This window comes from Dichomitus squalens (assembly GCF_000275845.1).
Source record: "Dichomitus squalens LYAD-421 SS1 unplaced genomic scaffold DICSQscaffold_7, whole genome shotgun sequence".
Classification (NCBI taxonomy): Eukaryota; Fungi; Basidiomycota; class Agaricomycetes; order Polyporales; family Polyporaceae; genus Dichomitus; species Dichomitus squalens.
In genome coordinates, this window is record NW_006766889.1 from 811274 (window position 1) to 829560 (window position 18287).

Sequence of the window (18287 nt, forward strand, 5' to 3'; positions counted from 1 at the left end):
GCATGATGCGAGGTGATGATTGAGCCGCTCACTTGCCCTTCGCGCAGATAGCCGTGGAGACCGCCGGTGGGCCTTTTAGCGTCTGATGGTGATGCCTGATATGGAGTCGCAGCGAGGTCGATCGCTCCGGAGTTAGCATCCGCCCTCCGTGATTGGCTTATGATCAAGCTCTGTGCAACGCGCGCCCCTCGTCTTTGTTGCGACATGCAGCTCGTCCCAGGGACGGTGTCCAAGCAATTTATATGGGCGTACCTGCGCCCCGCAGTGAATACCACTACCTCTGCTCCCTCACAATCTTGTCACAGACCACTCCAGCACATGGTAGGGATCTGTGTTGCCGGGCCACATCCCGAAGAAATCGTCTCCACCGATCTCTTTTCGCAACCTGGCCTTCACCTCTACCTTCGCGCCAGCCTCGGCAAAGACTCCTTCCCATAGCTCTCTCCAACTCTCTGGTGAGTGGCATTCCATCGACCAACCGTCGAGGCCCGGCGTCCATAGGCGCTGAATGGTGGTTCCGCCCTGGACGCCGAAAAGCACTGAACCCGGAAGCGGGGAAAGCAGACCGGCGAGAAGCTGCGCGATGTGGTGCTGCTGGGGGTAGGAAAATAGATGGAAGAACGCGCCGGCAAAGATCGCTGAGACGTGCCCATGAAGCCCGTTCAGTGATGTTAGGGAAGAGAGAGACGGACGGGTCTGGGCAGGGGAGGAGGACGTAGGGAGAGGCGCAACAGGAGAGAGGAATGCGGGGTCTAGGATGTCGCCTTCGAGGAAGTGCGCGGGAAAGGTGGCGGGAGTCGACCGGAACATCTCGTGCCCAAGACTCCAGAAGTCCTTGTTCAAGTCGCATGCGACTATGTTTTGTGCGGGGAAGCCGTCCAGAGCTGCTTTACGGACATCGTTCCCAACTTTCGACAGCTTCAGCAGACGAAAAATCGTGCAAAGTGAGCCCACACTCACAACAGCAGCCCATATCAAGGAGCACTGCGTCTGGTCGTTCCCTTCCTAATCTCAACAGATCGGGGTAGGCTGGCAAACGCGCCATTTTCAGTCGCATGAACTCGAAGATGCGAATATAGGGATACTGGTATCTCTAATGGACTATCGTATATCAGAGTGCTGTATATGCTGAACGGCTCTACGGCTACCTTGAATGCCTTCGCCTGGACCGAGATGACATGTTGTTTGAGCTCCCGATCACCGTCGATGCCAGTCACGGCTTTCATGAATTTTGTTTCCTCCTCGTCTGGGTCATACAACGAGTCGTCCAGAGGGTGGTCAGACGTTTCCGCCATGAGCGTGTCGACTGCGTGCCAGTTGCCTCGAGAGCGCGAAGTCTGGTGGAGCACAACTTCGTGTAGTGCGCGACATGCACAGTACGCACTCGAAGGGTATATAGCTATCTCAGGCCCATCTGAGGTAAGAATGACACATCGGACGCGTCGATGGCTCTGATATACCGGGGTGCGTGTGGCCAGCCCATGGCATATCATACGAGCGAGGCGCACAGCATGGCGCCCTATGTCCCCAGCTCTCACACGGCGGATCACGGAGAAGGCCACCGGAGCTTTACAGAAGGACAGACTAGGCACCATTCACCAATGCATTCGAAACGATGTTTATACACCTATGAAGGCATGCGCGGTGCAACGGGCTCAGAACATACCTTTGGAACACCGGAGGAGGTCAGCATCTCTTGTAAGAGCCGAGGGTGGCTCTTGGAACGGCGATTCTGAGCGGTTGCACATGTTGCGCACGAAGAAGCAGCACGAGGGAAGAAGTCAACGCGACTGATCAGAACAGTCGGTTGGCTGTACCTGCCTATCTCGGTGTGACCATAGTTGATTTCTGTCGGAACACACGATGTAAAGAAAAACACGAAGAGTAAATTTATCAAGGGTTGCTCAACGGATGGAGAATTACTCGATGGGAGAAGTTTGCCTTAGGACAGCAAGACAACTTACAGCATGTCGCATCACTGACTTCCGGGTCTCTTCAATTCTGGCTACTGTGCGAGGTTGTTGCGTAGCTGAGGTACTGAGTCGTCAGCGGGCTTATCGGCCTACGCATGTCCGACTACTAGGCGCTTTCCACGATTCCGCGACGAAGTGCAAACTCTTGCTGAGGTCGGAGAGACAGATGAAGCATGACAGCCATCAGCGAAGAAGTTGAACTAGCAAGAACGGGGCTCGCTATGTATGTCGTATGGGAGCGTCGGTGCATCAGTTGAGCCGGCACATGCCGGCGGCATGCGAATGCGCGCCTGGAGATTGTTTGTCTTAGTTTGGAGGTTTGTTTACCTGCGAGGGCTCTGCCGACCCCAAGTTGCCACCGATCACCATCATGCGCCAAATGCTAGCTATTCTGCAAGAGGCAAGGTAGCGTCGCAGTATAGGCGTCGAGGGTATGGCTTATACTGGATCCAGAGCAACTGGCTCGCATACGCAGGGTCTTTCACTTCCGACTGATGCCGCGATACGGCATGGCTTCTGCCGCTAAACTGTTGTCTTCCGCTTCGCACGGGCTGGCAGCCAGCAGGGCCATCGGTCCTGACTTACGTACCAACCCCACCTTCTCTGGCCATGTTCGTCCGGTATTCCGGATGGACACCCCAGGGTCAGGCCACCCCCGCCTATTCGCGTCGTCTGAACGAGTTAGATCGCTCCTGCGGTCTAGTCGGTGAGTTGTGGCTTGCGCGTTCATCATTGTGCCTCGCGATAGTCTCACACACTGTGGACAGGTCTCAAGGAGTGCCTTACGTTGTTACATCGGCCTACACTGCGCCAACACGTCCAAGGTTAGGTGGCGGTAGTGTCCAAATTTCTGTCTCTCGCGTCACGACCCAGATCAAGCCGGGCCGGCAACTTCACGCTTATAATTAGCCCTCGACACAACTTGTATGGGTTTGAAGGCGCAGCACAGTGTGGTGGCGTCTCTATACTTATAGGCAGGACTTCCCCACTGCAGTTAGTCAAGTGTACGTCGGCAACCTGGGCTATTCCCGCAGTCCGTGGCCGCAAAGAGTCTCAATCTTCGAGCTCGCCGCAGTCCACCGCAATGTTCTCTTCACCTCTTCTTTGCCTTTACGTGTTCTGTATCACGCATGTACTCGGTGCCATCTTCGAAAGCCCGACACCAGAAATTCTCAACAGCAAGTATGACATCATCATCATTGGTGGTACGCCTCACGCTAGTCGTTGTTTCGCATGGTCGACAAAACCGCTGATGTCACCTATCCACCGAAGCGGGTGCTGGAGGTGCGGTAATGGCCAACCGGCTTACTGAGGACAACAGTACAAAGGTTCTGCTCATTGAGGCGGGCGGAAGGTCAGTCGAAGAACTCCAGGACGATGTTCACCAGCTCACAATCAGATGCAGTGATTTCATGAACACCAATATCTTGGCCCCTGGTCTTGCCACCAGTCTGTCGCGGTCAAAATTTGTATGTTTATGCACCCGTGCTCGCGTGTGGCATCTAGAATCTATTGTTCTAGGATTGGAATTTCACGACGACCCCTCAAGTCGGTCTCAACAATCGTTCCGTACAGTACCCGCGAGGATTCGTTCTAGGTGGTTCGACAGCTATCAGTGAGTGGGAGCGAGAGCGATCTTCATGCTTGCTAAAATCGGGTACGATAGATCTAATGATATACAGTCGGGGTACGATTGACGACTTCAATCGTGTCGCGAACGTCTCTGGGGATGAGGGATGGTCCTGGAATGAGATGCTTCCGTTCATCTTCAAGGTTCGTTTTCTGCATCCTCTTCTACTGCTTCAACGCCCCAACGTATGCGAGTGCTTCTGTAGGTCGATAACATGACCACTCCTACAGACGGGCACAACACCACCGGCCAGTTCAATCCAGCGTTGCATAACACTGACGGTAAGTTTCTGTCCCAGGTGGTCAGCTGCCTTTCTGACAAATAATATCAGGCGTAGTAGATATCAGCGTTCCGGGGGTATCCCTGGATATTGATGCGCGTGGACTCAATGCGTCTCAGGAGTTACCAGATGAATTTCCATTCAATCTCGACTACAACTCCGGAAACACGACTGGTTTCAGTGAGTCGCCCCTGTTTTTGCCCTTAGAACGTCCGTATGCTTATCGCAATAGGTTGGACACAGGCAACTGTATGTGTCAGTGGTCAGGAGTCTTTGCAAAAATCTGATTACGAGCCTAGATCCATGATGGTCGGAGAACTACCTCGGCTACGTCCTACCTCGCGGAAGCATTCAACCGAACTAACCTTGATATCCTCGTCAACACTCGCGTCACGAAGATCGCGCCCGTTGGAGAGGTCAACGGAGTCCCTGACTTGCGTAGTGTTCAGTTCGCGCAATCTGCCAATGGTCAGCCTACACAACTCGTTACCTACCCTTACTGACATAATGGACACGCTTTAGGTACTCTGTACACCCTCGAGGCCGCCGAGGAGGTTATTCTCTCTGCTGGCGCAGTGCAGTCCCCTCACATTCGTGAGTCTCTCCATAGTATCAATAGATTGCCTTCCTGACAGCAATTCGCCACAGTGATGCTATCGGGTATCGGCAACAAGGACCACATCTCCTCTTTTGGAATCAAGACACTCGTCGACTTGCCTGCAGTTGGCACTAACATGCAGGACCACGTCTTCCTCGGCAACTCCTGGCTGGTCAATTCAAACTTCACCCTGGACGACCTTCACCGAAACGCCACGCTCTCCGCTGAGCAATTGCAGATTTGGGAAGTCAACGGCACAGGTCTGATTGGTCTTCCTCCGACGAACCAATTCGCCTGGCTCCGAGTGGACCCTTCCGTGTTCCAGAGCCTGAACGCAACGGATCCGAGTGCCGGGACGACGTCCGCGAACTTCGAGATGATCATCAGTGTATGTGCCTTACAGCTCGTAGAACTTACGAGGCGGTTGCTGATAGACTCGCGCCCGGACAGGATAACTTCGCCTCCAAGCGCGTCGCGCTTCCAGCTGAAGGACGTTTCCTCACCTTTGTGACCAACGTCGTCTCGCCCAGCTCTCGTGAGCCGTCATTTCCCTTAAGTTCTCTCTCATTATGTACTAGTATTAATTGACGTTCCTCGCACACTCTTAGGCGGTAATATCTCTTTGGCATCAGCGAACCCCTTCGACGCGCCTCTCATTAACCCTAACCTCCTTGGAACGGACGTGGACGTTGCAATTATGCGCTCCGCGATCAAGGCTGCGCGTGCGTTTGCCGCTGCCCCTGCGTGGTCTGACTACATCATCAGCGAGTTCGGCGCATTCGCAAACGCAACTACAGACGAGGAACTGGACGCGTACATCCGGGATAATGCGGACACTGTGGACCATCCTGTCGGGACGGTGCCGATGGGTAAGGGGTGTGAGGGGGCGCTCAACGCAGATCTAACTGTAAAGGGCACTGCGGGGTTGAGGGTTATCGACGCGTCTGCCTTCGTGAGCAAATCTATCATTCAGTCAGGTCCGCCCAGGCGCGGTTTACTGATGGATCTGATGTGATTGGTAGCCGTTCGTCCCTTCGGGGCATACGCAAGGTCCCACTTACATCTTGGCGGAACGGGCTGCAGAGCTCGTCAAGGCAAGTCTGGGACAGCAGGAGCGTAGTAGGCATCACCGCGGTGGTAACAAGTACTGAGGCCTCTTGCATGTCGTTCATTTTGAGCATGCCGTCATCTTGAAGACGTGGGTAGTTGGCTCCACATGTCGACAGGAAAAGTATCACCAATTGCGTCCTGTATAGTCATCATGAGAAACTTGTATACACGACCGCTCCAAAGCCAAGGATGACGAGGCGCTTACCTGCTCGAGAAAGTTCGTGACCGCAGCGCAATCTAAAGGGGGTGCGGACGCTTACACGCCAAATGATAATCAAGTACTGTCGGTGTCCGTGCAGAGCGGCGCGGAGGGACATGACAGGGCTTCGGATCTAGGCCGCTGCTTCAGACGAGGTACAGTAGTTCAATTACCGTGCTTGCACAGCCACGCTACGGGGCGCTGTCATAGTCTGAGCTCCGTCTTCTGCCATCCTTCGTCATATCCCAGGAGTACGTACATACTGTAGCACAACGAGGAACGCGGCGCCCTGCAGCGGAATGCCTTGTGCCATGCTAACTCTGCCATTACCGTCTGTTCTTGCCGATGTCCTGCCGATTATGGGCGCGGCGATGTGTTGCTGAGCTGAACGTCGCTCCCAAACATAGAAGGCTGCCGTTCATCACCTTCTATTTCCCATACGGGTATGGCACTGGGAGAATTACAGCATCCCCGCTATTACCGTCACCAGGGGGTGTCGGTCATGTGCCGTCTGTGGCCTCGGAGGGTGGTATGTGAATCTCTCAATGGTGGTAGTGCTTCCGCCGACGCTCAGGATATCTCATCATCAGGCTATCCACCTGGACGCCCGTCGTTCCGCGGGTGTTTCAACACATGCCGAGCAGCAGGTGCAGAAGTCGGCACCCAAGCGCTGAATCTCATTCCTTAATAATGGGTGTCAACTGGTTCGGACGACCTCCTGGGTCCCCCCTCGCAATACGTCGTTCATACGTCCACAAGGATAGCGATGCTGTACAGAAGCGGCTTTCTTGTGCTCGCCTTGGGCGCCACGCGTGTCCTGGGAGCTTTGTTTCAGGGACCAACAGAAGAAGTCCTGAAAGGGAGTTATGACGTTATTGTCGTAGGAGGTGCGCTATGGGTTCTTGAGCTACCGCGCGGAGACGACCTGACAGGTTTGTGAGACAGGCGGTGCGGGGGGCGGGGCCATGGCCTCGCGTTTGTCGGAGGACCCCGATATCCGAGTATTACTCATCGAAGCGGGGAGCTCGTAAGTAATGAAGCTCCTACAGAAGCATACATCCACTAATTTCGGTTGAATGTATGCACATAGCGATATTACAAACCTCAACAGCACAGTCCCTGGACTCGCGAATAATCTCGTCATGTCTGCTTTTGTAGGTTTTGACATATCGCATACACAACTTCAGGCTGAGCCCGTACCTCCACAGGACTGGAATTTCACCACTACACCTCAAGCAGGGTACAACGGACGCTCCATTGACTACCCGCGAGGCTTTGTGTTGGGCGGATCCACCGCTATCAGTATGTCGCTCCTAGGTTGTTTGAGCGTGAGTTCGGTGAAACTCATACTGAAACGCAGACCAGATGTTATTCTGCAGAGGTACCGTTGATGACTACGACCGCTGGGCAAGAGTGACCGGGGACGAGGGATGGTCTTGGAAGTCACTCGCCCCCTTCATCTTCGCTGTGGACCATATGACCCCACCAGTCGACCATCATAATACAACTGGAGAATTTAACCCAGTCCTTCATAAGAATGGTAAGTCTCCGGGAATGTTACTCGTGCCCCGCTTGACCGGTCATCACAGGCCCTGTCTCTATCAGCGTGGACAGCTTGATCTTAGATACAAACACGCGTGTCCTAGAGACAACTCAACAGCTCCCTGACCTGTTTCCGTTCAACTTAGACTACAATTCTGGAACTAGCGTTGGCGTCGGTAAGTGCTCCTTGATTACAGATCACCGATTTTGTTTAAACGCCTGCTTTTGTAGCTTGGAAGCAAAACGCCGTATGTTACACTGCCGAACTTCACGACTAGCTAGCTAATCGGACCACCAGATCCTTAATGGTCACCGAGTAACTTCGGCCACCTCGTACCTTGCACAAGCCATGAATCGCAAAAATCTCGATGTTGTGGTCAATACTCGTGTAACAAAGGTGTTCCCAGTAGGAACAGAGGATGGGAAGCCAGTGTTCCGAGGGGTTGAGTTTGCTCAGACAGCTGACGGTAGCTACTCTTTCTACCTGAATGCGCTTACAGCCACTCAAAGACCCACTCAGGACCCCGCCATACCCTGAAGGCGACTCAGGAGGTCATTCTGTCCGCAGGATCACTCAAGACGCCACACATCCGTGAGTGGATTCCTTCATCGACCACATGCATGTTCAGTTGAACTAAGCTTCCACTAGTGATGCTTTCTGGCATAGGTGACTCCGCACACCTGTCATCATTCGGGATCAAAACCATCGTCGATCTTCCTGGCGTTGGGCAGAATCTTCACGTACGGTCTCTCATTCCCATTGGTCTCGCTTGTCTTACAGGGGACGCAGGACCATGCTTTCCTAGGCAATAGTTGGACGGTGAACTCGACCAACACGCTCGACGACCTGCAACGCAATGCCACCGCCGCCGCAGAGGCGCTTGCGCTCTGGAAGGCCAATGCAACAGGTCCGCTCAGTGTGGCAGCAGGCTCCAGCCAATTTGGATTTGTACGCATCCCGAACGCTACCGCGTTCTTCCAGCAATTCGGCGTGGAGGATCCCAGTGCCGGCCCTACCTCCGGGCACATCGAGCACATTCCTACTGTAAGCTGTGCTATCGTATTGCCCTCACTGTGTGCGCTAGAGCTAATGCGAACTCGATGAACAAGAACTCGTATGTCTCGACCACGGTCCCCATCCCAGCTGAAGGGCACTTTTTCGCCATCATCACTGCCGTAATCTCACCTACTGCTCGTGCGCACTTTCCTCATCCCATGACGTCACGCGCTCACCCATAGGATGTCTGTCAAGGGGGTAACGTCACGTTGAGATCTAGCGACCCCTTCGATGCCCCACTAATCAACCCGGCCCTCCTTGGGAACGACGTCGACCTCGCGATCATGCGCGAGGGCGTCAAAGCCGCGCGTGCGTTCGTCAAGGCTCCCGCCTGGTCGGGCTACATCATCAGCGAGTTTGGGGAATTCGGGAACGCGACGACGGAGGACGCGCTCAATGAGTACATCCGCAACAACTCTGCCACTGTCGACCACCCGGTGGGCTCAGTCGCGATGGGCAAGGACGAGCCTGCGCCGCTTACGCCTGATTTGAAGGTCAGGGGGACGGTGGGCCTGCGGGTGGTCGACGCGTCTGCATTCGTGAGTTCAACTGAGATATTCGCCCTCCAAACGCGCGAGTGCTGACTACGGGATTGTTGGTGTAGCCTTTCATCCCGTCGGGACATACCCAGGGCCCGACCTACATCCTTGCCGAGCGTGCGGCGCACCTCGTTCGGGCCGATCTGAAGAAGTGATGTTGGACGCTGTTCGATCGTGTAATGTATATTGTGCGATCCGATAGATGATGATTTGCATCGCGAGCCCCGTTTGGGTCTACCGACATGGTGCTATGCAACTGGCGTTTCGTAAGAACAATATCTCGATCTGACGGAAACATCCCGGCTGTGATCCCACACATTACGACAGGCACGAGGTACTGACATATGTGGCATGCATTAACGTTGAGCACGAGAGTTATTGTTCCAATCGCAGCCAGTCGATGCTTCGACCGACTGCACTCGGTTGTAGCAGCGTGATCCGATCCCTACGTGGCGCGTTGTGTAGAACGAGTTGCGATTTGACGTACGAGGCGGCTTGGGGAAGAGAGACAGTTGGGGCTAGCTCTGCGGTGGTGGCGGGAAGGGATGCAGACGGAAGCGCTGATTGCGGCATTCGCGGCCGGGTGACGTCTGGATTCTGGATGTGAGAGTCGAGACGCGCCGGCGCGTAGCAACTTGCCCTCGTCCTGTTTACGTCTGCAGGCTCAGATCCCTCTTCCTCGTCGCCATTCCCCCACGCTCCCACCGCCATGGCCAGTGGCGCACATTATTCGTCCGAGCCGGAGCAGGACGACGTCGGGTTCAGCACAGTGGGAACAACGCCGACACCCAGTGCAGTCCAGGGTTCCAGAGGGCCGCTGTACCGTACCGTGAGCCACAGCTCTCAGTGGTCCGTCCCCGAGACCCCCTCCCATCACCTCCAGGGTACGTCCTACTTCACACAGCGCCCCGCATCGCCCACCCCACGCCGCGTGCACTCCGCGAACCCCAGTGCTGCCGGCAGGAACGTATCCATTAGCTCGACCACCAGGCGGAGAGGCGCGCGCAGCACGAGCGTCACAAGTTCGCATGCCACGACGAGAGGGTACAACGATGACGGGCAGCCCCTCAACGAGGAGAACGAGGATGTGTCGGGCTCTGCTGATGAGCACGAGGACTCGTCAGGCGAGGGCACTCCGCAAGCGGGTGACGGACGCGCGGCCGATGACGATGAGGACGAGGACCGCGAGGAGGACCCGATAACGCTCAGGGACAGGCAGTCGCTCATCAATGTCGAGCATCCCTTCGGTCTGCCCATCTGGAAGCCGGCGTTGTACAAGAAGCAACGTTCCGTGACCAAATACGCCGACCAGGCGCTGCATTCGATACCTAGTGCTCAGGCGGAGCGCCATCTCCTGCCAGGCAACATCTTCTGGCTTGTCGCGTTTGGGTGGTGGCTCGCTGTCAGCTTCTTCGCCGTCTCAGCTTTTCTCTACCTTATTCCCAAAGGCGGCCGACGCTTCTCGACCCTCATATTCGGTCTCGGATGGTACATTGCATGGCCCTTCGGGAAGTACGTAGAGGGCGAGCTCGGCGCCCTCCCTGATGATGAGGAACAAGGTATCCCCCCCGGCTCTGCTGCGACAGAGCAGTTCTCTTTCCCCGAGAATGTCCATGCGGCGGGGAGTTCCCAGAATTCTGCCTCTGCACAATCGACAATAACGCCTAGGACTGGCATCATCCATGAGCCCAGCTCAGAGTCTTGGGCTGCAGTACCGACCGCGACGACATCTCTTCTCGGGCGTTCGAATGGCAATTCTTCTCGTCCTTCTGTTCGTCCAGCAAAGTCATACGGCGCCACTGTCTCCGGTGCCTATGGCGTTGATATCTCCGCGGACAAGGAGGCAGAGTACTGGCTAGGCAAGGCATGCTTCTGGCTCGCGCTCATCACGATCATTGCTCCCCTTCTTCTCCTGGTCTCACTCGTGTGCTGGTTCTTCATATTCACCATCCCCATGGCGAGGCTCAACTGGGCACTCATCAAGCACCTCTACGAGCATCCAACGTCAATCCGCTTCTGTGCAGCGCCGATAATCCCTATAGTCCACGAGGACGAAGTTGTACGTGAGGGTGAGGAAGGCCGAGATGTGGAGGCGACTCCGGTAGCCTTCAAGCATGCCAGGTTGTCCGCCGGCCAAGCCGCCCCGTCCGGCTCACCAACCTCAACCGTCCTTCTGTGTACCTACAGGGCGTGGGGTTGGAAGTACTACAAGTACACGGTCGGTGGTGTCAACATCATCTTCGTCAACCTACTCCCATTCGTATTGTTCGCTATCTTAGACGGCATTGTCCTCCTGCCTCTGGTCGAGCGTCGCGAGCATCAGGGAAAGCACGTTCCTGCCTTCCTTGCCTTCATCACCTCTCGTGCACTCATCTTCGTGATGAGTCTGGCGTCCGTCATCCCGCTTTCGTACTTCATCGGCATGGCCGTCGCGTCTATCTCGGCCCAGTCGTCCATCGGTATGGGTGCAGTCATCAACGCGACTTTCGGTTCCATCATCGAGATCATCCTCTACGGCATCGCCCTCACGCAAAGCAAGGGCCACCTAGTCGAGGGCTCCATCGTTGGTAGTTTGCTCGCCGGTGTGCTCTTGATGCCGGGTATGAGTATGGTCAGCGGTGCGCTGAGGAGGAAGGAGTTGAAGTTTAACGCGAAGAGTGCCGGCGTTACCAGTATGCTGCTCATCATGGCGTTCATCGGTACCATCGCTCCGACCTTGTTCTACCAGACATACGGCAGTGTGAGTAGCTTCGTTCCAAGCACTCCATCTTACCGCTTGCTGAACGGACTCTGACAGTTCGAGCTCATCTGCGACGGATGCTCGTCTCACGACGGATCGTCTTTGACCAAGCCTTGGGTTTGCCAGCACTGCTATTACAAGCACCCTGATCCGGTGGATGACCCCTTCTATCAGTCCACGGTCAAGAGTCTGATGTTCTTCTGTGCTGTTGTGCTCCTTCTCGTAAGTCGCCACATCGTACGTATGACACATAGATGCTGATTTTTGCAACCTCTTCGTAGTCGTACCTTATTGGTCTGTGGTTCTCGCTGCGCACACATGCCAGTCAGATTTGGCAGAACCCTCAGCAGCTCTTGCAATCGCATGAGATCGTCGCTCCGAACAGCCGTCTATCCCTGTACCATCGCCTACTCCCTGGCAAGCACAGCCTGCACCACAAGCCCAGCATTATAACTACACACACAGTCGACAGCGAATTACCGTCGCGGAGCGAGACCCCGGTTCCTCGCATAAACGAGCCCATCACAACCTCCGAAGCACAACCATCGACTGTGCACCCTACTGTGCCTTCTCCTCTCGCCCATACAGGGGTCGCCCGTCGCATCTCGTATGCGAACCCGCCGGCCGTCAACGGTCCAGGATACACTCCCATCATGGAGAGCGTAGACCATGCAATCAAGGACTCAGGCATCCAACCACTTGAGCTACCAGGTAGCCTCACCACGGACGAGTTCACGCGCGCCGTCGCCGTCGCCACCGTGAGCGCGCTAAGGCACCAGAACCAGGCGCGCTCGCCTGCGCGGCTGCGGACGTCGGGCGCGGAGATGGATGCGGGGCATGGAGGGCACGACGCGCCGTCGTGGAGCCGGACGACGAGTGCGAGCGTACTATTGGCTTGTACGGCGCTATATGCGATCATCGCTGGTGAGTTTACCTATCTCGTGGCTTGATGCACTCCTCGACCATGCGAGCTGACTGAATCTGGGTATCGGGGAATGCAGAGATCTTGGTCGATGTCGTCGACGTCATCCTGGAGGGCTCTGGGATTGACGAGAAGTTCCTCGGGGTCACGCTGTTTGCGCTTGTGCCGAACACGACGGAATTCATGAATGCCATCTCGTTCGCTATGAACGGCAACATCGCGCTTAGGTGAGAGCATTTGCTCTTCCAGTGGTTGTGCCCTATTGACATCGCTACCAATCAGTATGGAAATCGGGTCTGCGTACGCGCTCCAGGTCTGCCTGCTCCAGATCCCCGCCATGGTCGCTTTCTCTGCTTGGTACGCCCCGGAGAGGATGGGGTCTGTTGCGGAAACTTTCACGTGAGTGCCCTCTGTTCGCTTGTTGTCGGCTGGCTAACCTTGAGTGCAGGCTGATTTTCCCTCGTTGGGACATCGTCGCGATCATCCTGTCGGTGTTCTTGATGACCTACACCTACATCGAGGCAAAGAGCAACTATCATCGTGGTAGCATCCTCATCCTCTCCTACCTCGTGTTGTTGTCCGGCTTTTACTACGCGCCGAACCGTTCCGACGAGGACGAGTTGATGGCTGGTTGGTTCCAGCCGTTCGCGCAATCACTCGGCTCATTCTTTTCTCCTCGCTGAGCTGAGCAGCTCAGCTTGACCTTAAACATACACACATCCCCATGCCCTCGTTGGGTGATACATATACCATGATTCGTTACCGCGTCACGATCTTCGACTTGCCAAAGTGTTCCCTCTCTTCCAGGATTCGACAACCCCAAACCATACGTTATGCTTTGTCTCCGTACATCCGATGCCGATCCTCGTCTCTCCCTCTCAATAGCTACATAATCGACCGTCTCGCAAGTCGATTGGACAATGCAGTCATGTCGCTCTCACAGCTTCACATCACCTCGTAGTTATGTATCGCCAATGTATCCGGACTAATACTTAGCTTTTCCGCGTACGATCCCTGCCAAGAGGCGCCCCAATGCTTGAGCGCTTGAGTTGTGACGTAAATGTGTGCTCGGCTCAAAAGTCAGCAACTTACTGCGACTTTCACATTGATACGGAAAACGCGTTTTGCGTGAGCCCGGCGCTCCTGGAGACGCCTGATGATCACGGGATGCAAACGCTGGAAACTGTGACACCGTAAATGGGTGTGTGACTCACCAGTTACCGGCAGGCCCAGATTGCCCCAGTGTTTCCGGTGCTCATACCAAAAAGCATTCAAATAAGGTGTTGGTAATCAAAGACATACTCTTTTCGCTAAAATGGTGAATATGGGGCTCTGGTAGAAGTTTGGGAGAAATCCATAGGAGCTACGTGACAGAGTTTGGCTCTCAAAGCGCCCTACAGACGCTGGGCTCGCAAAAACGCGTTTTCCGTATCAATGTGAAAGTCGCAGTAATGCTAAATTTCGGAACCGCACCTTGAGAAGTTGGATCCAGTTAGACTCATACCGTCTAGTTGAAAGAATACGCTTGTCGCTAGCCTTGTTCTGCTGACTCTGCTCTAGTCTCATCACCGTTACACCGTTGAGCACACCCCTCGTCTGTACTTGCTCTCATGGCAGCTGCAGAGGCCTTGGACGTGCGCAATGTTACGACGATTGGCCATGTCGACCATGGTAAGACTACGATGATGGATGCCCTCTTAGCGGCCAACAACATCATCTCGACCCGGATGGCCGGTAAGATCAGATATCTCGACAGCAGAGAGGACGAGCAACAGCGGGGGATCACCATGGAAAGCAGCGCGGTTTCGCTGAGGTTCAAGGTCATGCAGAAGGGTCCTGAAGGAGGTACGTGCGCGATTGCAGTACATGCACGTAATCCCTTTCATGATTGCAGACCCTGTCCCGAAGACCTATGTCGTCAATATGATTGACACCCCTGGACATGTCGACTTCTCGAGTGAGGTCTCGACCGCTTCCCGCTTGTGCGACGGTGCCCTTGTCCTCGTCGATGTAGTTGAGGGTGTCTGCACGCAGGTGAGTGCCTGTATGCAGCTTCGCTTGAAGTGACGACCGCTGTCTGACTGGTCACGCTGCGTAGACAATCACCGTGCTCAGACAGGCATGGCAAGACAGACTCCGACCCATCCTGGTCATTAACAAGTTTGATCGCCTCATCACTGAGCTCAAGTTGTCGCCCATCGAGGCGTACCATCACCTGTCGCAGTTGATTGAGCAGGTCAATGCCGTCATGGGTAGCTTCTTCGCGAGCGAGCGGATGGAGGACGACCTTCGATGGCGGGAAGAGCGTGAACGCCGACTGGCCGCTAAGAAGGAAGCTCATGCGGAAGAAGTTGACGCGACCGTGAACGAAGAAGATGAGTATCAGGAAAAAGATGACGAAGACATCTACTTCGCTCCTGAGCGCGGTAATGTTGTCTTTGCGTCCGCGATTGATGGATGGGGGTTCCGTATCGGCAAATTCGCACATCTGTACGCCGTGAAGCTAGGCATCAAAGAGAAGAACCTGCGGACGGTACTGTGGGGAGACTTCTACCTGGATCCGAAGACGAAGCGGGTCGTCAGTCATAAGCACCTTCGCGGTCGGTCGTTGAAGCCACTCTTCGTGCAGTTCGTGCTGGAGAACATCTGGGCTGTGTACGATGCTGTAGCGTTGAATCCGTATGTATCAATATATCTCCTTCACGCCATAGACGCTCAACTGAGGGACTTGTGCACATGTCTAGGAACCCGGACAAGGTCGCTAAGATCATCACAACGCTCGGACTCAAAATTCTCCCTCGCGACCAGAAGTCCAAAGACACCCGTCAGTTGCTTTCCCTCATCTTCTCCCAATGGCTCCCGCTCTCGACATGCGTCATCCAGACCATCGTCGATATCGTCCCTCCACCTTCGGAAGCGCAACGCACTCGCATCCCGAAGATGCTCTACCCGGACCTCTACGAGCCAACTATCGCACCGAAGGACAGGCTCGAGGAGGTGCTGTACTCGTGCAACGGCAGTGACGACGCGCCCATGGTCGCGCTCGTCAGTAAGATGTTTGCTATCCCTAGCACGGAGCTGCCCGGGAACAAGAAAAAGTCCCTCACAGCTGACGAGATGCGTAGCCGTGCGAAGGCCACCAGGGAAGCCCGCGCTGCTGCTGCTGCTGCTGCGACGGCGGCTGCCTCTCCGGAAAGTGCGGCGCCAGAGTCATCTGTCCCGCTCGAGGAAGCGATGAACAACGCACAGCTGAAAGACAAGGAAGAGACGGAGAAACTGGAGACGGAAGACGAGGGCGAGACACTACTCGGGTTCGCACGCATTTACTCAGGCACGATTCGTGTCGGGACAACGATCGTCTGTGTCCTCCCCAAGTATACCTCGACGCTAGGGCCTGCGCATCCGCGCAACAACCAGCACTTGGTCACCGCGCAGGTCAAGGAATTGTACACCATGATGGGGCGGGAGCTCGTGCCTGTGGAAAGTGTGCCTGCCGGAAACGTCTTCGCGGTGAGGGGTCTGGAGGGCAAGGTTTGGAGGAATGCTACCCTGTGCGCCCCGAGAGCAGCTGGTCTAGAAGAGGTGACGGACCTCTCTGAAGTGAAGGACTGCTTGGCCAATATGGCGGGGGTCATACGCTATGTGGGTCAGCCAGTTGCGGTGCTTTTATGTGGTACTGACGGTCGGTTTCCGTAACAGGCTGCACCCATCGTTCGTGTTGCTGTGGAGCCGGAGCACCCTGCAGACATGCCTAAGCTCATCCGCGGGTTGAAGTTACTTGCTCAGTCCGATCCGTGTGTGGAAACGTTCCAGCAGCAGACAGGAGAGCACGTCATTTTGACCGCGGGGGAGCTGCATGGCGAGGTGGGTGACATCGTACCTTGATAACCCTTGCGTCAGTGTGCTCATGTCTAGAACAGAGGTGTCTGAAGGATCTTCGAGAGCGCTTTGCGAAAATTGAGATCCACGCGTCAAAACCTATCGTACCATTCAGAGAAACAGCTGTGAAAGGTGTTGGTGAGTGTAAACCAGAGCTATCTACAACTCAAGCCCTCATCAACCATCTCAGATATGCCGCCTCCCAAGGTTTCGGGCGCGAAACGCGGCACTGTCCACGGTGCTGCAGCCCAGAATCTAGTCCGATTCACCATCCGCGCATCCCCTGTACCGCCATCCGTTTACGACTACCTCCACGACAATCTCGCCATCTTGCGCCGCATGCGGCTCGAGCGAAAAGCTGAGGGAGCGGACGCGAACAGCGCCATCGAGGGCGAGGACGCGATGGCTAGTCGAGATGAGGACTATGACGTTCAGGGCGATTACATCAAGAAGCCCACCGTGAAGGCAGAACAATTCTGGGATGTGCTCGCAGAGAAATGCAAGGCCGCGGGCGGGGAGTGGGCGGACATCGTGGACAAGATTTGGGCGTTCGGTCCCCTGCGCATGGGGACGTGTCTGTTGATCGACGCGCGGTCTGGGAAGCCGAACTCGTGAGTAATCATATCGTAGTCGATCCTCGGAAAGGATGTTGACGCTGTCTGGCAGACTGAAGCAACAAATGGTACATACGAAGTCGCACGAGGAGATGATGGAACAGGACCCGCTTGCGCTCGCGTTCGACAACTATCTCGAGACTGGATTCCAGCTCGCGACTTTCCAGGGTCCGCTGTGCGCAGAGCCGGTTGAGGGTATGGCGTACTTTGTGGAGGCTGTCACGCTTGACAGGGAAGGCATCGAGCAAGAACAAGGTGTGTATTTCTTCCATGTCGATATTCCTCGGAGACTCAAGAAATGACTGCAACAGCTTCAAATCGGACGGCACACCTGACAGGGTCTCTCATATCTTCCGTTCGAGATACTTGCCGTAATGGCTTGCTGGACTGGTCTCCAAGATTGATGTTGGCCATGTACACGTGTGATATCCAGGCTTCTAGTGAGTGTCAAGCTGATCATGGTTTTCACTTGCGTGATGTTTTGTATCTGACAATGTTTCTCCTAGCCGACGTTCTCGGCAAGGTATACGGTGTAGTTGCGAAGAGGCGTGGGCGCATTGTGGCGGAGGAGATGAAGGAAGGGACAGAGTTCTTTACCGTTCGCTCGAAGCTTCCTGTCGTTGAGAGTTTCGGATTCGCGGATGGTATGTACCAGGATCCTGGGCGTTGGCTTGCCCTCTCTGATCTTGCTATGTGCGCCCGTCATCACCAGATATTCGGAAGCGCACGTCCGGCGCTGCCAGTCCGCAACTGATCTTCAGCGGGTGAGCGTTCTTCGCAGGTCCTGTTCCGCGTTAGAGTCTAGGGAGCTGATGCTATGGCGTTAGATACGAAATGCTCGATCAGGACCCATTCTGGGTTCCAACCACCGAGGAAGAACTGGAGGACCTCGGCGAGAAGGCGGACCGGATTAACATCGCAAAGGCGTACATGGACTCGGTCCGTGAGCGCAAAGGCATGTTCGTGGACAAGAAAATCGTAGAGTTCGCTGAAAAGCAGCGGACGCTGAAGCGGTAGACCGTAGCTCCCGGAGATTGATGTCATCATTTGTAGCATGTGCAATTCCCATACAGATGTATCCTTGCAGAGGTGGTAAACATGTAGCCTAACGCAGCTATTGACCAATCCGGAGGCTCGCGGCGCAATTGTTTTGGGAAGATATGTCAGAAAACAGGGCGTCATTGACTATATTGGGCAACTTGCG

At 55.1% G+C, this 18287-nt stretch overlaps 5 protein-coding genes across 5 annotated transcripts; 4 read left to right on the forward strand and 1 right to left on the reverse strand.

The window, feature by feature from the left end:
- Nucleotides 1-223: 223 nt before the first annotated feature.
- On the reverse strand, nucleotides 224-1387 carry DICSQDRAFT_82948 (uncharacterized protein). The gene is made up of 3 exons (XM_007363863.1): nucleotides 1149-1387; nucleotides 961-1093; nucleotides 224-908 (listed from the first exon to the last, which is right to left on the reverse strand). The coding sequence occupies exons 1-3, from the start codon at nucleotides 1293-1295 to the stop codon at nucleotides 289-291; spliced, it is 900 nt and encodes a 299-aa protein (XP_007363925.1). The 5' UTR covers nucleotides 1296-1387; the 3' UTR covers nucleotides 224-288.
- Nucleotides 1388-2471: 1084 nt separating this feature from the next.
- DICSQDRAFT_102587 (alcohol oxidase) lies at nucleotides 2472-5767 on the forward strand. Its single transcript, XM_007363864.1, has 15 exons — nucleotides 2472-2679; nucleotides 2741-3178; nucleotides 3246-3327; nucleotides 3379-3442; nucleotides 3495-3588; nucleotides 3640-3746; nucleotides 3809-3884; nucleotides 3935-4063; nucleotides 4116-4132; nucleotides 4183-4351; nucleotides 4406-4477; nucleotides 4532-4869; nucleotides 4932-5016; nucleotides 5090-5433; nucleotides 5504-5767. The coding sequence occupies exons 2-15, from the start codon at nucleotides 3058-3060 to the stop codon at nucleotides 5630-5632; spliced, it is 1827 nt and encodes a 608-aa protein (XP_007363926.1). The 5' UTR covers nucleotides 2472-2679; nucleotides 2741-3057; the 3' UTR covers nucleotides 5633-5767.
- Nucleotides 5768-6521: 754 nt separating this feature from the next.
- On the forward strand, nucleotides 6522-9399 carry DICSQDRAFT_153908 (alcohol oxidase). Its single transcript, XM_007363865.1, has 15 exons — nucleotides 6522-6677; nucleotides 6736-6817; nucleotides 6881-6944; nucleotides 6999-7092; nucleotides 7151-7330; nucleotides 7380-7508; nucleotides 7564-7580; nucleotides 7631-7799; nucleotides 7853-7924; nucleotides 7982-8073; nucleotides 8123-8377; nucleotides 8443-8527; nucleotides 8585-8928; nucleotides 8994-9184; nucleotides 9271-9399. Exons 1-14 carry the CDS (start codon nucleotides 6557-6559, stop codon nucleotides 9081-9083), a joined length of 1794 nt encoding a protein of 597 aa, XP_007363927.1. The 5' UTR covers nucleotides 6522-6556; the 3' UTR covers nucleotides 9084-9184; nucleotides 9271-9399.
- Nucleotides 9400-9581: 182 nt separating this feature from the next.
- DICSQDRAFT_82958 (uncharacterized protein) lies at nucleotides 9582-13605 on the forward strand. Its single transcript, XM_007363866.1, has 6 exons — nucleotides 9582-11668; nucleotides 11726-11890; nucleotides 11950-12592; nucleotides 12670-12817; nucleotides 12873-12989; nucleotides 13039-13605. Exons 1-6 carry the CDS (start codon nucleotides 9638-9640, stop codon nucleotides 13271-13273), a joined length of 3339 nt encoding a protein of 1112 aa, XP_007363928.1. The 5' UTR covers nucleotides 9582-9637; the 3' UTR covers nucleotides 13274-13605.
- Nucleotides 13606-14168: 563 nt separating this feature from the next.
- DICSQDRAFT_82962 (translation elongation factor 2) lies at nucleotides 14169-18255 on the forward strand. The gene is made up of 12 exons (XM_007363867.1): nucleotides 14169-14435; nucleotides 14485-14624; nucleotides 14689-15269; nucleotides 15335-16232; nucleotides 16290-16454; nucleotides 16511-16607; nucleotides 16660-17080; nucleotides 17136-17338; nucleotides 17395-17523; nucleotides 17590-17727; nucleotides 17796-17847; nucleotides 17911-18255. Exons 1-12 carry the CDS (start codon nucleotides 14201-14203, stop codon nucleotides 18098-18100), a joined length of 3249 nt encoding a protein of 1082 aa, XP_007363929.1. The 5' UTR covers nucleotides 14169-14200; the 3' UTR covers nucleotides 18101-18255.
- The last annotated feature ends 32 nt before the right edge of the window (nucleotides 18256-18287 follow it).